Source organism: Hippocampus guttulatus, chromosome 4, assembly GCF_054856545.1.
Source record: "Hippocampus guttulatus isolate MCC_2025c chromosome 4, RoL_Hgut_1.0, whole genome shotgun sequence".
NCBI classification, from domain to species: Eukaryota; Metazoa; Chordata; class Actinopteri; order Syngnathiformes; family Syngnathidae; genus Hippocampus; species Hippocampus guttulatus.
Window position 1 is genome coordinate 18,321,971 of NC_141264.1, and position 18,207 is coordinate 18,340,177.

At 41.8% G+C, this 18,207-nt stretch overlaps 4 protein-coding genes across 6 annotated transcripts; 3 read left to right on the forward strand and 1 right to left on the reverse strand.

Annotated features, from left to right (window-relative positions):
• Positions 1 to 366: 366 nt before the first annotated feature.
• Positions 367 to 1,883, forward strand: tmem258 (transmembrane protein 258). Its single transcript, XM_086108413.1, has 4 exons — positions 367 to 474; positions 731 to 840; positions 1,533 to 1,661; positions 1,741 to 1,883. The coding sequence occupies exons 1-3, from the start codon at positions 472 to 474 to the stop codon at positions 1,657 to 1,659; spliced, it is 240 nt and encodes a 79-aa protein (XP_085964539.1). The 5' UTR covers positions 367 to 471; the 3' UTR covers positions 1,660 to 1,661; positions 1,741 to 1,883.
• Positions 1,884 to 2,081: 198 nt separating this feature from the next.
• tmem138 (transmembrane protein 138) lies at positions 2,082 to 4,668 on the reverse strand. Its single transcript, XM_086108412.1, has 5 exons — positions 4,507 to 4,668; positions 3,788 to 4,145; positions 2,959 to 3,130; positions 2,789 to 2,864; positions 2,082 to 2,718 (listed from the first exon to the last, which is right to left on the reverse strand). Exons 2-5 carry the CDS (start codon positions 3,913 to 3,915, stop codon positions 2,606 to 2,608), a joined length of 489 nt encoding a protein of 162 aa, XP_085964538.1. The 5' UTR covers positions 3,916 to 4,145; positions 4,507 to 4,668; the 3' UTR covers positions 2,082 to 2,605.
• A 123-nt stretch (positions 4,669 to 4,791) lies between these two features.
• cracr2b (calcium release activated channel regulator 2B) lies at positions 4,792 to 13,451 on the forward strand. The gene is made up of 19 exons (XM_086108414.1): positions 4,792 to 4,991; positions 6,178 to 6,303; positions 6,730 to 7,005; positions 7,072 to 7,183; positions 7,253 to 7,400; positions 7,529 to 7,675; positions 7,768 to 7,858; positions 8,497 to 8,592; positions 8,683 to 8,870; positions 9,181 to 9,252; positions 10,109 to 10,163; positions 10,662 to 10,741; positions 10,829 to 10,916; positions 11,033 to 11,159; positions 11,225 to 11,306; positions 11,365 to 11,479; positions 12,624 to 12,731; positions 12,812 to 12,888; positions 13,302 to 13,451. Exons 3-19 carry the CDS (start codon positions 6,742 to 6,744, stop codon positions 13,384 to 13,386), a joined length of 1,935 nt encoding a protein of 644 aa, XP_085964540.1. The 5' UTR covers positions 4,792 to 4,991; positions 6,178 to 6,303; positions 6,730 to 6,741; the 3' UTR covers positions 13,387 to 13,451.
• Positions 13,452 to 13,680: 229 nt separating this feature from the next.
• On the forward strand, positions 13,681 to 17,876 carry cd151 (CD151 molecule). Of its 3 annotated transcripts, none has more exons than XM_086108407.1 (9): positions 13,681 to 13,827; positions 14,845 to 14,929; positions 15,203 to 15,394; positions 16,009 to 16,083; positions 16,389 to 16,409; positions 16,872 to 16,976; positions 17,058 to 17,213; positions 17,296 to 17,382; positions 17,483 to 17,876. In XM_086108407.1, the coding sequence occupies exons 2-9, from the start codon at positions 14,846 to 14,848 to the stop codon at positions 17,540 to 17,542; spliced, it is 780 nt and encodes a 259-aa protein (XP_085964533.1). In that variant the 5' UTR covers positions 13,681 to 13,827; position 14,845; the 3' UTR covers positions 17,543 to 17,876. The 3 variants fall into 3 exon arrangements, with proteins under 3 accessions (XP_085964533.1, XP_085964534.1, XP_085964535.1); XM_086108408.1 differs by having other exon boundaries at positions 17,058 to 17,207; XM_086108409.1 differs by lacking the exon at positions 16,389 to 16,409.
• Positions 17,877 to 18,207: the final 331 nt, after the last annotated feature.

Here is an 18,207-nt window from a genome sequence, read left to right on the forward strand (position 1 = left end):
ACCAATCACAGGGCACAACGATTCGCGCTCACAGTCACACTTGACAATTTCGAGTGTTTCATTAACCTGCCATGCATTTTTTTTGGAACCTGTTAGGCACGTAGACACGAGGAGAACATGCAAACTCCACACAGCCGGAATTGAACCAACTGTGAGGGCGACATGCTAACCAGTCGACCCACTGCGCCGCGAGACTTATATTCATTTATTTATTTATTGACTTATTCGGGTTTTTTGTTTGTTTTTTTACATTTTATCAACATCTTTACCCTTTTAGTTAACATTTAAAGTATTTTTTAACGTATAAAAACCGAGATGATTACAGGACTCGGGTTCTGTGAAGCCTGAAAGACCAAACTGAGGACATATTCAGCATAGGTCACCTACTCAACCCGGAAAAGATTCAGAAGAGAGGCAGTACGTGGCCTTATCAACTTGGACCACAGAGGCAGGAGCCTTGCTTCATTTAAAATGGTATGGTTTCGAATTTAAATTGTTTTAAATGTAGCTTTACTTGCTGAATATAAATTGTGCATTATGCCTCCAAAGCATAGTGACTATGATGTGTCGTTTGTTTGGCAACGAATTGCTGGCTAGCAAAGAAACATTAGCCTCTTGTGCAAAACTTCCATACGATTATTTTTAAAAATGCTGAAACCAAAAGATTGTGCTTAAATTGTTTAAAATGCAACCCATATATTTATCATATGATGATGATGTTTCGCTACAGGAACTCGAGGCGATGACCAGATACACCAGCCCGGTGAACCCGGCTGTGTTCCCCCACCTCACTGTGGTCCTGCTGGCCATCGGCATGTTCTTCACCGCCTGGTTCTTCGTGTATCCTTTCGACTACTTTGTTTGTGGCACAGACACACACAGACTCTCACATGCAGCGGCCCCCCACATAAGTTGCGTTTGAGACCCCTGCTCTAAATTCCTTGCTATGTTGTACATAGAAGACACCCTGAAATTTGTAAAGCGTCATCATGCACCGACGTTTTTTTTTCTTTTATAATTGTGGCCTATAAGTGTTTTTCATAGAAATATATACAGTAGTTAGGACTTTATACTGTAATATCATAGGTTAGTGATAGACTCCCATGTTTATGTGCAGGTTTTGGGTTACGTGAACAACCATAAATACGGAACTCCTTCATAAACCAAGGGCTCCTGTAATGTATTGTTCCATATTATTTAAACGGATAGGGGACACATTACATCAATTTTTCGAGCTGTAGTTCATTTCCACGCCCATTCAAGTATGCTTAAAACAGATTGTGTGCTCTGATTAAGAAACCATCTACATGTGTGTATTTCTGGCATTAGATCACTGAAAATATGCAAATACTGTACTGTGAACTATACTGTATTTGTACCTCAGCCTCCTGCAATGGCTATCCCTGCCAGCAGACGTCGCTATATCCACGGTAATCCCCAACGTTTTTAAAAGGGTAGCATGAACCATGGTTAAGATGACTGGTATTTTATTATTTTTTAAATTTGAGTTCAGCCTTGACATTGCCTATCAGATATGAGGTGACTTCAACCAAATATACCAGAGACGTCTACAAGGAGTTGCTCATCTCCCTAGTAGCTTCACTTTTCATGGGCTTTGGCGTGCTATTCTTGCTACTCTGGGTTGGCATCTACGTATGAAGGTAGATCATTTGGAAGCTATTTTCTTGTGAAGAAGTTATTGTTGTGGTCGCAACTAAATCAGCCCTGCTGCAATTTCAGGTGGCCGAAATAGAAGATGACCACACATTCCAACGTAACAGATGGATGACAACACTTAAACACAGGAGATGGATTTTGAGTTTGATTGGACTGCACTGACAACAATTTGGATTGTTTTCAAATATAAGGGGACTTTGTACAAATTCTGCTATCATTCATTCATAGAAATACACAACAGCAATTCGATCTGCGGTGAGGAGGATATTTGTGACACTCCCGACAACTATTTATGGCTGGTTGCACTCGTGGCACCGAAATCCTGATTAATCTTTGCGTTAAAAATAGAACAGTCTGTTTCACCTTGTCTCCAGGATAATACGCATTGATGGATTACACTGGGATTATAGAAGGATTATTTATTTATTTTTTTTAATTACAAACAAAATTCAAAAGATCCACACTGACAGATGCGTAGTTTCACAATATTATTACTGCCATCATGTTAACATAATCATACTTGCCTTCCATCAAACCGAACGAACCACCAGCCTTTGTCATCGGGGACAAGTGATCATGCGCGTTAAGTGATGGATAGTCAGTGGAGAAGTCTAAAATAGATAATGCATCTTGACAGAGTTTTGATGCAGTCCAACTCAAGTGCAGTACAAAGGTCACATACAGTAGATTACCAGGCTCAATCCTGATTAATACTTTGTACAATATGCCACCCTTGGCTTACCTGTCAGTGGAAAGTTTGAAAGCAACTGCCCACTTGAGAAAAGTAAACCAACACTGGTGTGCCTTTTTTAAAAAAAGTTTTGACAGAGGGGGTTGAGCTGTGGTCACTTTTTTCTTCTTGAGTGAGGAGCGTTCGTATTTCTTGCTTGATAGCAAATTAAATCCAGTGCTTCCACATCTTTTGTGTCTACTGCCGAGCTCTGGCAAAGGCCTCACGCAGCCAAAGAGAGTCCATGTAGAGCCTTGGGTCCCCCATGTACTCTGCCGTGCGCTTGTACAAGTAGTAATAGAACACAGCCACTGGAAAAAGAGAGAGATATTCACTGAATGCACCAAAAGAGTTGGAAAATGTACTAGTTTAACAAATTACCTATCCTCTGGAACACAAAAAGAGCTTGAAGGCCATCTGTCCAAACAAAACTACGAGATGCTCTCCATCTTAAATTCTACACACAAAAAAAGAGGACAATTTCAGTAAGCGCAGTTTCACAAGAGACAGTCGGCACGCTTGAAGAAATTGTACAGAGCCGAAATGCGTACCAACAGCCAGCTGTGGAGGCAGATGCTGAAGGTCAGGTAGAGGGCGGAGAAAAACAGCAGAGCTCTGAAGCGCTCCAGCAGGAGAGAGACCAGGCCCACCTGGAACACGTACGTGTTGAACATCATCAGCAGGATGATGATCACGTTGAACAAGATGGCGATGTCCTGGATGCTGCAATCAGTTTTGAAATAAGATGAAAGTACTAACTATAAAACCTTTTCAGGTCTTTGAACGAGCTTTGTAGTTTTGTCCAGAAAACAAAAACAAAAAAACTAGTTCATATGAAATTAAAATAAACACCAGAAAATCACAATACAGTATGTGCAAATAATGAGTAAATGTGGTAGCTGTGATTGTCTACTAAAGATACATGGGGTCTTGCGCCACATTCCCAAAGACAAAACAGTGCGAATAAATTAATAACAACGTCATATCAAAGTGAATGCGGTCACATCTAAGCTCCATTTAATGTAGCTGTGGTCTAGCGGTATATTATGATAGTTATTAAATTCTATCCAGGAGTCTGCATATCTTGATTAGAAAATATGTAGTGGACTGTAAATGTATTCTCTTTAATATAACGCACAACAATTAACTAGAATTCACTTATGAAATATACTGGTCGTCTAGAGGAGGAAATTGCAGAGCAATTGAAAATATTTTGATAATTATATGACATTGCAGCAATTATGTGTTCATTAGTTTATTAGGGACAGCATTGGCATCAAGATGGGGGAGATTTTATAAGTAGTCTGTCTAATTCGATGTGTAACAGCGCTTACATATGCAGACTGAAGACCGGTTGCATCTGCATGACAGGTAACTTACATAAAAAGCACCAGCTGGATGACGGCAGCTCCTGTCAGCAGTTCACTGAATGAGTTGACGAAAAGGTCAAAAGCCAAAAGTATGAGCTGGATCAGCAGCACCAGGGAGTAGTTGGCCGTCTGTAGCATCTCCCAAAAACGTTCTTTACATGTCGCTAACTACATTAATTCTTGATGCAGATTTTCCTGAAGCACTGCTGGGGTTTATTCACATTGTGAGGAAGTGCTGTAAACAGTACTTCCAAAAATACTTTTCTCTATCCAGAAACATCTTTCCTCAAGCATACGATGTTTTCTGATGATTGTAAGCAATCCAGGCAATCACTACAGACATTGGAGGTCGCTTCATGCTGAATTACCTGCAAGCACACAGGAATGTTGACATAGTTATTGTTGTACCAAAGGAAACCAAAGACGACCTGTATTCTGTTCTGTGCATTGAGCTGCTACAAGCTGATGCAATAGTGATATATCATCATCGTGCTCTAAAGTTATATCATCACCGAGACTAGATGAGATTTGGACGCGTTCTGCTCGCGTAAAGTAGCTCACACAACAGATACTTCGTAGGAAATGAGTAACACGGTTTTATCGCTACGTTGGCATGGGCATTTTGACTTCGAGGAATTCCGTGCAGACTCGTTGCCTTAATTAAGCCCTTGTGCTGTTGTTGTTCCCTTTGCTATCGTGACAGTAAGGCATCAGAGAACACCTACTTACCGACAGAAACCATGAGAACACAAATGGTGACAGTCGAAATGACTAAAAAACAACAACAAACTCCTCGGGATCCAAACTGTTTTGGAGGGAATGCCCACTTGAAGCCCCCAAATGCTTTTTAGCAGCAGCGTACGCATTTCCGTATCTTCCATGGTAACGGTACCTTCCACTGTAATAGACGATGTAAGTGTTCCACAATTAGTTTTCAAATACATTTTGGCTCGCTTATAACATTTAATAACACGTAATTTTGGTGATACTATTATAAAAGAACTAAGACATTAACTCTAATTACCCTAAAAAAACTAGAATTGATACGTGACATAGACTAAACATTTGTGCTACACACTATACTAGACTTTACGGTAAAATTTGAGCGGCAATGGTACCTGCTGCCATCTATGGGCCACGAGCAGTACTCGCCAAGTTTGCTGTGAGAACTTAGTGATCAAAGGTAGTGGACACCTGCGTACCGCACCGTGTAGGTATGTCATAATTTGACGTTTTCACCCCAACTTTGCTTTCGACGTTATTCTTTATTCTACTTTCAGTGTCTTACCATTTTTAAACAATATTCCTGTTTCCACGGCATATTAAGCGCGTTTTTGCTTATTATTTATAAATAATTTCAAGTGCTGTGTATTGCTTATGTGAGGTTTGGTTCGGTTAGCTTGGTGAGCTAACATCATACCGACAATTAGAATGACAGCTGTTTTGTTTTGACGCTTGAAATGACAAGAATGTCTTTAAGATTTAAACACCCAAAAACATACTAACAACATATTAAAGTTCTTTTGTGAGACCTGTAATTGTAATCGCCGTTAAGTCTATCCATGCAAGTTTAAACTCTTAATGTTTTTTTTTCCACTGACCCTTTTTGCGAGAAGACAACTCGATTTAAACACATTATTACGATTTGAAGTGTAATTGCGCTTTGCACTGCCTGTTGGCTGCTTTAAAAGCCTCCATGTAATGTTGACATAGTTTTCACGATGGAATTCATCTTATCTCTTGTGTTAGGAGGAAGTTGTGAAGGCTTCATCGATCATCTCCAATAGTGCTATCAGTAGTCGCTGTCTAAATATTTATTTTTATGCATATGGAAACATTTGGAGAGGCTTGTTCTGTTGTCATGTTCAGCCTGTTCTTCCTTTAGTAATTAAACTGTGTCCGTGATCGCGACAATAAATCCCAAGATTACAATAAAAAGAATTGGAGGTAATGTGACATATTTAAAATATGTAATATATCACTTTGGTAAAGTATTTGCCTTGCAATTGTGGTAGTCGTAAATTCGTAACCATGCAAATGCATACAAACAGTGTTTTGCATCTCGTCGCTCCTGGCGATCCACCCTCCTCTTCGAGTACACATAAACTCACATGACTCCATCCTGTTGCTTACTTTTCATCCATCCTGGAGCTTGGTTGGTTTTTGTGTGTGTGTGTGTGGGCGCGCGTGCGCGTTTTACCATGCCAAAGGCACGGTTACCTTTTGGATTCCTGTAAATTGCCTGACGGTATGCATTAGTATATTTGTAGTAATTGTTTTTCCAGGGATATAAGTTAACTCTTGACACACTGTTTCTGAAGAAGTCCCATCAAAGCTAGAATAGAACCTGGTTTAAAAATGGTATTCTGACTGAAACATTGAGTCATGTTTCCTGTGCAGATGTGGGTGAAGACAAGTTTGACAGAGCAGCTGGAGATAATGTGTGTGGTCCCAGCAGAGTTTGTTGTTCTTGTTTGACAAGGGAGGACCTGTGAGCCAACCTGTCCCAGAACCTTGTAACAAAAAGTGAGTACAAAAGTTGATGTAGATCAGAGTTCACCAACCATTTTGAAACTGAGAACTACTTCTTGGTTACTGGTTTATGCAAAAGGCTACCAGTTTGATACAAACCTCTAAAATAACATATTTACTCAAGGTACCTTTATATGTGATTAATATTTATGTGAAGACATTGATCATGCTAATAATCTCAAAAAAATAATTGGGAAGCCCATAAATGTGACACTTTATTTCCATAATCTTTGCTTGTGTTCACATTTTCTTTTTTTCTTCTATAACATTCTTAATGTCCCATCATTGGTGAGCTATTTTTAGAAGAGTAACTAATGTGGTCCTTGGGGGCAACCTGGTGCCTACGGGCACTACATTGGTCAAACTGATAATACTCTAGGTGCTTACATATGCATTTTTCTACTTATTTGTCCATTACAGCACAGCTACAGTATGTCGAAGTGGCTGAATGATGGGGAAGTGCTGGAAGGTGAGGGCAGCGGCGAGGCTCTACCGGTAAGCCTGCAACCTCAGAGACTATCAGCTGGGAGCCCCCGACTGGGCAGGGGCCGCAGCCCACTAGGTTCACCCATGCCTAGAAATGCAGCAGCAGCAGCAGCAGCAAGCCTGCAGGCAGAGACTATGGGGAAGGCCAAGCAGCTGTTTGTGTTATGCGACAAAGAGGGCAAAGGCTTCATCACAAAGCGAGACATGCAGGTGAGCTGATACCCTGGCAGAATGGAAGTTAAAACACCACCTTTAATCTTCATATCCTTTCCTCAGAGGCTACAGATGGAGTTGCCTCTGTCAGCGGAACAACTGGAGACCGTGTTCGAGAGTCTGGACCGTGAGCGCAATGGCTTCCTTACACCACTCGAGTTCAGCACAGGACTTGGTGTGCATACTGCAGTTTAGCGTCACAGTTATGGGGGAATCTGTCTGTCAAACTGTCTTTGTGGTGCAGGTGAGCTGATGGGGCAGAAAGACACAACTGAGCAGAGCCAAGAGCTTGCAGACAAAGGCACAGACCAGGTGGACTGGTCGGAGGACACTGCTACAATAAGACTTACCGACATACTGAATCAGCTCGGTGCTGACAAAATGTCCGACAGGTGGGATCGCCTGAATGTTTCAGAAGTGGTATCAAGATAATTTAAATGAGTATCGTATCGCAGTTACTATTTTGCTATTGTCACAGCACAATTGTGAAGTGCCACGTTGTTTTGTTGTTGTGTGTCAGTAAGCAGGAATTGTTTTCTCTGTGGTGTGAGCTGCAAAGAGACCGACCAGAGCTGCTCAGGCTCCTGGAAGGCATCCTGCTACATGCTGTCACACATTTGCAGGATTCCATCAGAGAGAGAGACAGCCTTGAACAAGCTTTGCGCAGGTATTGCACAAGTACATCCACTCGCATTCCGCTTCCTGACCATAATCTGTGAGCTGAGTTTTAACATTTCCTTCAACTTTGTTGCACTTCAGACGGGAGAGTGAACATGATCAAATTGTTCGGTCAGTATATGAGGAAATGGAAACCCAAATCCGAGAGGAACGAGAGAAACGCCTGGCTCAGGTACAGATCAATGTGTGCTCTTTAAGAATGTGTTAAAAAAAAGAGCTCAATTCCAAAGCAAACATGAACAACTAAACAGTATTTATTCACACCAAAAGAGCATGGGGATGAGGGAATAATAAAAGTGACGTGACAAAAAATTGATGCAAATATTCAAACTAAGGTAGTTCACAAAACTAAAAGAAGTGAATGGAAGGAAGTCTCCGGGTATGAACTAAATCAACCCCCACCCCAAAAAAAAAAATTCTACAAAAGGTGACATTCGGGGGGAAAATAAAATCACTAGGGCAAAAGTTGAACAAAAAGTAGCTAATGGCAAGATGAGGAGAACAAGGTATGAAGAACAAAGAAAAGGAAAGTGAGAAAATGAAAGAAGAAACAAGAGCAACACTATGTTGTGGCAATGGTGATAAGCATAGAACAACTCAGTACAATAACTCAGAATCTTGCCTCCGTTTTTCCTGCTTCTCATTACCCAGCTAATGTTAATGCCAACAGGTGTGACACCTAGCAAAACTCTCCATGTGGAAGGCAACAGAAAGGGAAAAAAAATCAGAAGGGCAACAAAACAGGATTGTGACATGCTTGTCCTTCCAGTATTACTTTTACTGATTGAATAAATGTTTGATGCAAAACAGGAGAGCATAAGACAGAAGCAGCGAGGCATACAGGTTGAGGAGGAGTTGAAGATGCGCGACCAAGAGTTGGAGATAACCTTGATCAGACAGAAAGAGGTGCGTACCAATGGTCCTGCTGACATTCCTTCGAATAAAGCTGTCGCCAGCATAACGAGGGAGTGAACAGAACTCCTCTTTCGTATCAAGCTGGAGAGCAGAATGCAGCAGCTGATCTGCGAGCAGGCAACCATCAGGGAACAGAACCAAGAGCTGCACACCCTCAACGTTCAGCTGCAAGAGCAAGCGGAGAGTAGCCGGGAGCAGCTGCAGGCTGCTATGGTTCAGCTGGTCCAGCTACAGCTAAGCGCTGCCCAGGAGCAGGTGGCCAGACAGCAGTAAGATTCACTTTGGTTTTTGAATAGATTTATGATGCCATCTTTGTTACAAATTGTTTTTTGAATAAATATATTTTGGCATATTAAGATGGAAATATATGTTTTGCCCAAATTGGAGACAAAAATCAGAGCATTTATTTGTTGTTCATGTTAAGAAATTAAGGATATCCGGTTACGTACACAGGTGACTGGATGCTAAATACTTTTTCAACAGCGTACAGTAAATACTAGTGATACAATAGCTTTATGTATCCAAATCAAGCATTCTCTTATCCAAGCATTTGATTGTCTCTTTCTTGTTTCACCACAGAAATGTTCTCAAAGTGTCAAGAAACCTGCAGAAAGAGAAGGATAGTCTCCTGAGACAACTTGGCTTGTTGAGGTAAGTCAATTGCAAAGTAATAAGAGGGAACAAAATTAGACGGCACAAAAGGTATACCTTGCACATTCAAATCTAACGGGGTAAAGATTTGGCTTTCAAATGTTGCCTGACCACGTTAATATTCAATATTGCTCATTTGAAGTAGTTTCCTCATTCAAGTCCAATTCGTACATTGTCAACATCTGCTTGTCCTTAAAGTGCGTGCTGGTATATGTGATGTAAACATGATCCTCTGCCTGTATGCGTAAAAGGTTCTCGTGGACCGCTCTGCGGTTGACTGCGCGCAACCCAATTTCTGTGACCCGAGCAACAAACAAAATTTTTATTCTTTCTTGCACCAGTGTGTGAATTTTCCCTCCCTTGCCCTATTCACGTTCAGTGGTTGCACATTGTATCTTTGGTTTAATTTTCCTCCTTTTCAGTCAAATAACAAGAGACACAGGAGCTGTTCCTTTTTTGCTTTTGCTAGGTCACAATTTTGACTAAATGTCCATGCGTGAACCATGTACTGATGTGAACCCAGAAATGTACTATGAATGGAAGTGGCATGTGCATACCCTAAGTTATGGACATGCCACTTCCATTCATAGTACATTTCCGGGTTCACATCGGTACATGCATGGTTCACGCATGGACATTTAGTGACTTACATTAAGACTTCTGAGCACAGCCAAATCCTCAGTTCTAATGAAAATTTGCACACTCAACAAAAGTAGAAACTCTCAACATCATATTATTTTACTCAATTTATGTTCTAGTTTTTTATATTACAGAAACCTGGCTTTTGAACAGAGGTGTGTAAACTTATTATATCCACTGCAAATAAGAGCAGCGTGCAAATCCTTGTTCTCTGCAGGGATATGAATAAAAGACTGCAAGATGAGAAAGATGCCCAGCTGACCAAGAAGAGGGTTAGTCATCCATGCCCGCTCCTTCCTCCTCGGCCGCGAACCTTTGACTTCAGCCAAGACTTTTACAGCGCATGGACACAGCGGCAATATCCGCCCTAAGCTAAGTGTGGGAACTGCTTCGTGGATCCTTCCCACCTCCTGGCCATCATGGCATTCGGCAGCTTGTTACTCTTTGAATTCAGTCAGCATCTTTGCATGCGTAGAGGACTGATGCCTCGTGTTGAAAAGACATTTATTCTGCATTATGTGAGGTTATTCTGCCAAGCTACATTCCTTGCGCTATATTTGACAAAAGGCTATGCATCACAGTGCTCGCTTCATCGAAATGCCATCTGTTTGTCATGCACCAATGACAGTTCAATGAGTCTCACTCATGTCATGCTTATTTGCACAGCAGAATAAATGTCTGCCGAGCACCGAGTTCCTTGTCTTTAAGTTGGTTTTTGTGGATGGTGTCAAACTAATTCTACTAATGACTTTCCGCTAAACCCCTTTCAGAGGCCAAATATGGAAGAAAATTTGCGGAAGAGAGGGTCAGTCCTAGGGCACTACTTGCTCCGAGACACCGTAGTGAAAAGGTTTGTGTGAGCAAGTACATACATTGTCTTCACAACCCATTGAGGCAGAAGCAACTAATTGTTTGTACTTGCGGATCTCTGCTGAAGCTCGCGTGACGAGCAGGAACGGGGCACAGAGAAAAAAGTGATCAATTCAAAGGCATCATGTAGATTCAGTTGTGAGAGAGTTGGCCAGGTAGGGAAGATATGCCGTGCTTCATTCACAAATTGCGAAAGCACCGCCGCAGAGAGTCAAACGCCTTCGCCATGAGAAAAGCACAAAGGCTGATTTAATTTGATCTCACTTTTTAGAGCAGACTTGTGAGTCCTCAGCATGTGTTCAAAGTGGTCTTCCTGGGTAACTCGGGGGTGGGTAAGAGCTCCCTCATCCAGCACTACTGCACAGGACATTTCTGCAGCCCCATGAGCGCTACTGCCGGTAAGATCATAGCAGCTTTTCGTAGCCTTTAACGCTGCTTGTTTAATGAGCTTGTTTGCCGCTAGGCGTCGATTTCCAGATGAGGACCGTTACCCTGGGCTCCACCTCCATCACCATGCAGCTGTGGGACACTGCCGGTCAGGAGAGGTTAGTCCTCCGCCTCCTCGCTGCTGCTCCGTATCCGACTTTCTCCACGTGTCCGCAGGTTTCGATGCATCACTGAGCAGTACTACCGCAAGGCTGACGCCATCCTGGTGGTGTATGACATCACCTGCTCGGCCTCCTTCGCCGCTGTGAGGGAGTGGATGGACGTTGTGGAGGTGAGCCGGTGGATGCTAAATCAGCAGTCCTGTATTTTGCAATTTGTTGTTTGGTGATTACATAGCCATCACGCGTTGAACCGTGGCATATGCACTTTTACTTGATTTTGAACATTATTATGTATAATTATGGATCAGTAAAAACATATATATCTTTGTTCCAACTGTGCCAGCAGCCTAACAGACTAATTTAAGACTTTTTTACCTCTATGGCTAAATGTACAATAAACCGGTGTAGCCACCTGTTGCCATGCATTCAACAGAATTTGCAAGTCATGGCTTCATGGCTTCTGCCGGTCTAAGGATGGCATAACGTGGATGTCCAACACTCAGACTCAGACTGTGCTCAACCACAAACTGTTGCGGTTTTGGAGCGTCTCTGCAAGATGGTCAAGAACTTGGAGAAACTGGAATCCGTGCTCAAATATTGACTGAAATCACGGATTTGGCTGATCGACGCCACTAAAGAGACATAAGCCACGGACTCAAGGCTGTCTTAAATTCTTGGGCAGCCTGCTACCAAAACAACATCTGCTATCTTGACCTTCCCCTGATGAAAGTACGCACGGAAGCTAGTCCCCCACCATCACCCCCTCCCTCATACATTCCCTTGTTTCACCGTCTTCATTGTTTATGTCTTGTGACCTGTTGTAACTGTCATATGCTTGTGCAGGAGTTTTTTGCCTCACTCAAATTATCCTCAAATGAGGGTAGTTCGAGCGTGGGTTTTTGGCTGCCGCTGCTCAACCCGTATTGTTTTGTGTTTTTTGTTATTGTAAAGTGTCCTTGGGTGTCTTGAAAGGCGCTTATAAATAAAATCTATTATTATTATTATTATTATTTGTATACAATCAAACAGGAAAGTTTCACATTGCGTAACTCAGTTTGTGAGTAAATTGTAACGAGATGGCCATCAGAATCAGAATCATCTTTATTGGCCAAGTATGTAGAACACACAAGGAATTTGTCTCCGGTATAACACGCTGCATTAGTATCATCGTAATTATTCCTGTATTCATACATTTTGTGGCATTTTTTGTACGGTGGTGTGGGGTGCTGCGATATTTCATATAACATGGTGCATTGGCTCAATAAAGGTTGGGGAACAGTACAGATTGCGTAACGTAACTGGCATTTGTCATAGGAGAAGATGTGCGACGGCGCAACTCTGATGCTGCTCGGAAACAAGCTGGACCTGGCCGATGGTCACCACAGAAAAGTGGAAAGGAGAGATGGACACAAGTTGGCAGAGGTGGGGCACAATTCATCATCCAATTTCAATTAAGGAAAGCTTTGAAGTGTGTGTGTGTTTTCTAACTCTGGGCCATACAGCAGCACCAGGCCTCATTTTACGAGTGCAGTGCCAAAACCGGAGCAAACGTGGAGGAGCTGATGACTCGTATGGCTGAGTACGGACTCTGTTTTTGAGATGCTTTGCTTCTAGATTGACGTTTGATTCATTTTAATTGCCAATGATGTCGTTTGGTTTCATCTCAGTGCGTTTGCTTGCATCACACTTACTGGCCACATGCAATCAAAAGACAATTTCTGTTAATATTTCTACTGACATCAGTGGAGTGGTTTAAATTTGGCGACATGTATTATGTGAGTTGTCATTTGTAGTAGTGTAGTATTATTCATCTTTTTTTTTTATTCGACGGCTGGTTAAAATATTCTGCGTAATCTCGCTATGTGGTAGAGTAGCCAATAGAGTTGTACACAACCACTAAACTTACTTGCTCTTTCGTCGAATCTCATTACATTATGCCGGTGTATTTAACGCTGTGTCCATTAACTGCATGTCACTTTTCCTTTATTTCAGGAAGTTAGTTGCCCAGCTCGAACGACAATGTGAAGATACACTTACCCTCACAGAGTGTGCCGCACGAAGAAGTTGCTGTGCGTGATTGGAAAAAGGCGAATGTTTGAAAAAGATTAGAGCTGCCAGGTTCGGCGTCAACCATTTGTTCAGTTTTCAGAGGTCAATCTTCCTGCAGTACGGACACTGTGTCGTCTTCCGTTTACTGTCAAGTTTGTATGCTTTTACAATGCTTTGATTCTGTTAAATATAGTCGTGTTGACCCCACTTGGCACGGTGTTGATCAGTATTTGTTGAAGGTTCCCTCCATGCTCCACACTCACTTCAATGGGGCAGTCAGTGACCAGTGGGGGGCAGCCCTGCACTTAACAGTAGGAAGTGTTTGGGTGGGCAAGTGACTGCAATCGGACACTACTGACTGTCAGACACTCAACGTGCAGCAGGCAACTTCCACAGCCAGAAGCACATCCACAGCGGGCTGAGTGGGATCTTGGAAGGCGTTGCCACAGAAATTGACATCCTCAATCAGGTAGGACACGATTGGCCTCACTTGAACGCGGGAGCACTTTTTCCATGACAGCGTAGTTAAAAATAAATCTGAGACTTTTTTTTTTTTTTTTGCTTCACCCCCACTCATCCATGTGCACTTGTTCTAATGGCAAAAAGAGCACTGTTTTATTTTTAGGTTTACCACTTCTGAGGTGTTAAGTTTCATCTTATTAATGTGATTTTTTTTTTCGTGTGTGTGTTTTAAAATATAAAATTGTTCAGCAAATGTAGTTAATTTTGGCTTTGGTGTCAATGCACGACAACGGTAGATGACTGCTGCTCGTCATGCGACACGAGCTGTGAAGTATCTTTACCCACCACATATTTGATTTCATCAGTGAGCTGCTCCTGCGCCGTCCTTCCAAGATTAGGAAGCTTCATTCTTTACATTGACTGAAGGGGAATGTTGCATACACACACACACCAGGCACCCCTGTCTGGTCCAATTTGACAGGACGCAAAATGGATTTTTGCCCTGATTCAATAGGTACACTCGTGGCTGTCACACAAAATCAAAGACTTTTAGGTTCACTCAGTATAATAAATCTTTGCTTCAATAATAATAATAATAATAGATTTTATTTATAAGCGCCTTTCAAGACACCCATGGACACTTTACAATAACAAAAAACACAAAACAATACGGGTTGAGCAGCGGCAGCCAAAACGCGCCAGCGTTCACTCAACCCGAAAGTCAGAAAGAAACAAGGGAGGGACAGGGGGAGAAAAAGAACCCCACGCTCGAACTACCCTCATTTGAGGATAATTTCAATACATATTAAATCTGACACTTTCCAATCAGGACCAAAATTATTCATACGGCAGGGGAATGAATAGTTTCGATCTTGAATGTATCTTCCGTATATCACAATAGATCTAATATAGCCCCAGTATGTTATGATGTACATTTGTTTGGGGCCCCCTATCAGTTTTAGCTTTAAATCATGTACGTGACACTGCACAGCAACCAGTTTTTTTTTGTTTGTTTGTTTTTCAGAATGGAAACTCGGAGGGAAACGTCCAACAGCCATGGGACAATTTGTCTGAAGTACATTCTCTTTATATTCAACATTCTTTTTTGGGTAAGTTACAAAAGCAATCTCAATAGTTTGATGAAAAACATGTTTCCTTTTCTATCTTTCACCAAGCACATGCAATGTGTTATTTAAGCATTGTACTTGAATAAGCAATATATTTGAAAGATACAACCAAAGATGGAGGAGAATTTATTCAGAGGGTGTGCTCATTTGAAATGTGTCTGTGTCTATCCTGGGCATCTATTTCGGCTTCATCAAAGAAGAAATCATGACAATTCTAAGTGTGTATAAAGTGAATCAAGTCATTTGTTCTCTCAGCTGGCAGGGGGTGCCGTACTGGCTGTGGGCGTGTGGACTCTGGTGGAGAAGAGTGACTACATCAATCTGCTCAACTCCAATTTCTACACCGCATCCGCTTACATCCTCATCGCCGCCGGAGCCGTCGTGATCGTCACCGGCATCATCGGATGCTGCGCCACTCTGAGCGAGATGAAGAGTCTTTTGATTGTGGTGAGGGGGGGGGGGGGGTGAATGTTTTTTGTCCTCATTAAGTTCAGAAAGTCCCGTTCAAGATTCTTTTGAGACACACACACTGGTCTGCAGGCATCGAAAGTTAATCCTAGTTGACCTTGTTTCTGGCTGCAGCTCACTGGGACGGAGGGCCCACCCTAAGTGGAGCCGCAGCATGACGTGGCAGGTCACGCGGCTCGTGTCCTCAAGAGTTTACGTTTTTAGAGTTCAGCTAATGTTAGAGGAATGAGGAGCATCACAGGCGTCCGCGTGTAGCAGACATGCAGACGCAGCCGGAGGATACGTGTTGTGTAAATGGAGAACCTCAAGTCAACAAACCCACCGACATTGGTACTACGACGACAGGAACAACTTGCTGTGTAGCTTGAAAAGATTTGATCTCATGGCATGTTTGAATATCTTTTGGACAACACGTCCTAAGCAAGGGGTCACGACCTTTGAGAAACTGGAACTGAATACTGACATGTGTTTTGATTCATGTCGTTGTTATTTGCTTTTTCTATAAAGTCAGGGGTGGGGGGCTGGATTCGGAAATCTGCCCAACAAATCTGGTCACCAATCGTATTGTTTCTTATTTTGAATATCTCCTGCAGTATTTGGTGCTGTTGCTCTGTGTTTTTCTGCTGGAAATCATCGCTGGTGTCTTGGCGTATGTTACCTACCAAGAGGTAAGCTCTTTTACCCCCAGTAGTTTGTTGTGGGTTTTTTTGATTCAAGTGTTACCCCTGCCCTTACAATCCAAGTCCAGCATATATTTTTAAATGCCACTACAAGTTGAAAAGAAATTAAGTGTTTTTATTCATGTGGGCTTCTTGATTACATTCCTGCTTCTGCTCATCTGTGTTTTCTGTCTTTTTGTTCCCATCATTTTAACACAAGAGTTAGGTTGCCTGTTTACCATAAATGCTGTCTGTACACTTTGAGCCTTCTCACTCTTTCCTTCTCCCCCCCCCCACTCCTTTTCTTGCTCCAGTGTTTCCCTTTCTGCCACCAGGTAATCTGCCACTTGACTTATTTTACAGGTGTATCTCAATAAATTAGAAAATCATATAAAACTTAAATTCTTAGTAGTTTAATTGAATAATAGAAATTTTGCCATTAAAGATTCACAACACACAAAGTGAACTATTTCATGATTGTATTTTTTATCTTGAGAAATTCAAATATAAAATGAAAAACAATTAAAATGATTTTCAATGTAGAAATGGGTTGGAGGAGTGGCCTTTTGAAAAGTATTTTCGCTTGTGTTCAATGCTTCATGCATGAACTTTTGGAATTAAGCTGCTGCAGTTTAATGTGACATGCACATAGTCGCTCAAGTTTAAATCAACTCAAACGAATTCTGAACACTGAAGTTGTACAGTATGTTGTCAATTTTGAATTGTGTTGGCTTTAGGATAGAGTGGAATTTTCCTTTGGTGTGCACGAGTGCAAACGTGCTGCTTGTGCTTCACAGCTGGATGAGGAGCTGAGGCAGAACTTGAAGATGACCATGCAGCACAAATACCAACAAGCTGGAGAGGACAGTGTCACACAGGCTGTGGACAAGCTCCATCAGGAGGTGCGGATGCACAATATTCACACACTATCTGTCTTGTTGAAATTTGCCTCACCGTTGTGCATGTGTGTTCTTCCCTCTCAGTTCCAGTGCTGTGGCAGTAACAGCTCCTCGGACTGGCGAGACAGCATTTGGATCGAGGCCACGCAGTACCGGCAGCTTGTTCCCGACAGCTGTTGCAAAACTCCCAGCAGCCTCTGCGGCATCAGAGACCATCCCTCTAATGTCTACAAGGTAGAGGTGAGAATGTGTGTCCACTTGACACCAATTGACTTACAGTATTAACAATATTCTAAATTTGTTGCCTCTGCTGTGCTGCCAGGGAGGCTGCGTCATGAAATTGGAGGAGTTTATTCTCAGTCAGCTGTATATTCTCGGTGCACTGGGCATTGGGATTGCAGTTTTACAGGTGAAGTCCATCAAGTAAATATTGTAACAAATGTTTCCATTTTCATCTGGACGTATGTTCAGTGCTGAACTGAAACGTGCGCCGTTATCTTTTATTTCAGCTTTTTGGGATGATGTTTACTTGCTGCCTTCATCACAATCTGAAAGATGAGCCATACTGACGTTGGACTTTTTTTTTTAGTGTCTTTACCAGATGACAGTGCTTTGAGACTTAAGTGCCTTAAAATGTCAAGCTTAAAGTTGAGCTGCTGGGCAGCACTTCACTCTGCAAAATGGCTTCCTTTTTTATGTCAAGGGGAATGCTGAAAATGAAAGCTTGATGTGGCTATATTTACAAATGCTTTACTGCACTGCTGTTCTTGGTGTGTCACAAGGTTTAGTTCAAGAAATACATATGAACAATAAAAGCAATTGTATTAGTTCCATGTATTGCGGACAATGTATTTAATGAGAACGTCTTGCAATGCATGCACTGTGATTAAAGGGTTGATGAGGCACATTACATTTTTTTAAAGGACAGGTGTGCATTTAGTGGCCCATTCCATTCTTTACCAACAAACCATTTCCATTAACAAGTCCTACAGTGTCCTAATTGTTGAATTACCTTTACAAATTTTTCACACTTTAAATGTAGTTATACTTTATCACAAGTTTACTTGATTTACTGTATTATAAAAAGTGAATGAAATGTCAGTGAAATGTATATTAAATAATAGGTTAATAAACTATAATTACATTAATTCCAAACGAAATTAAAAGGAACATGGATTAATATTAAAAAAATTAAACCATCTACAACTGATTACTGCATGCTGTTCGTAGTCTG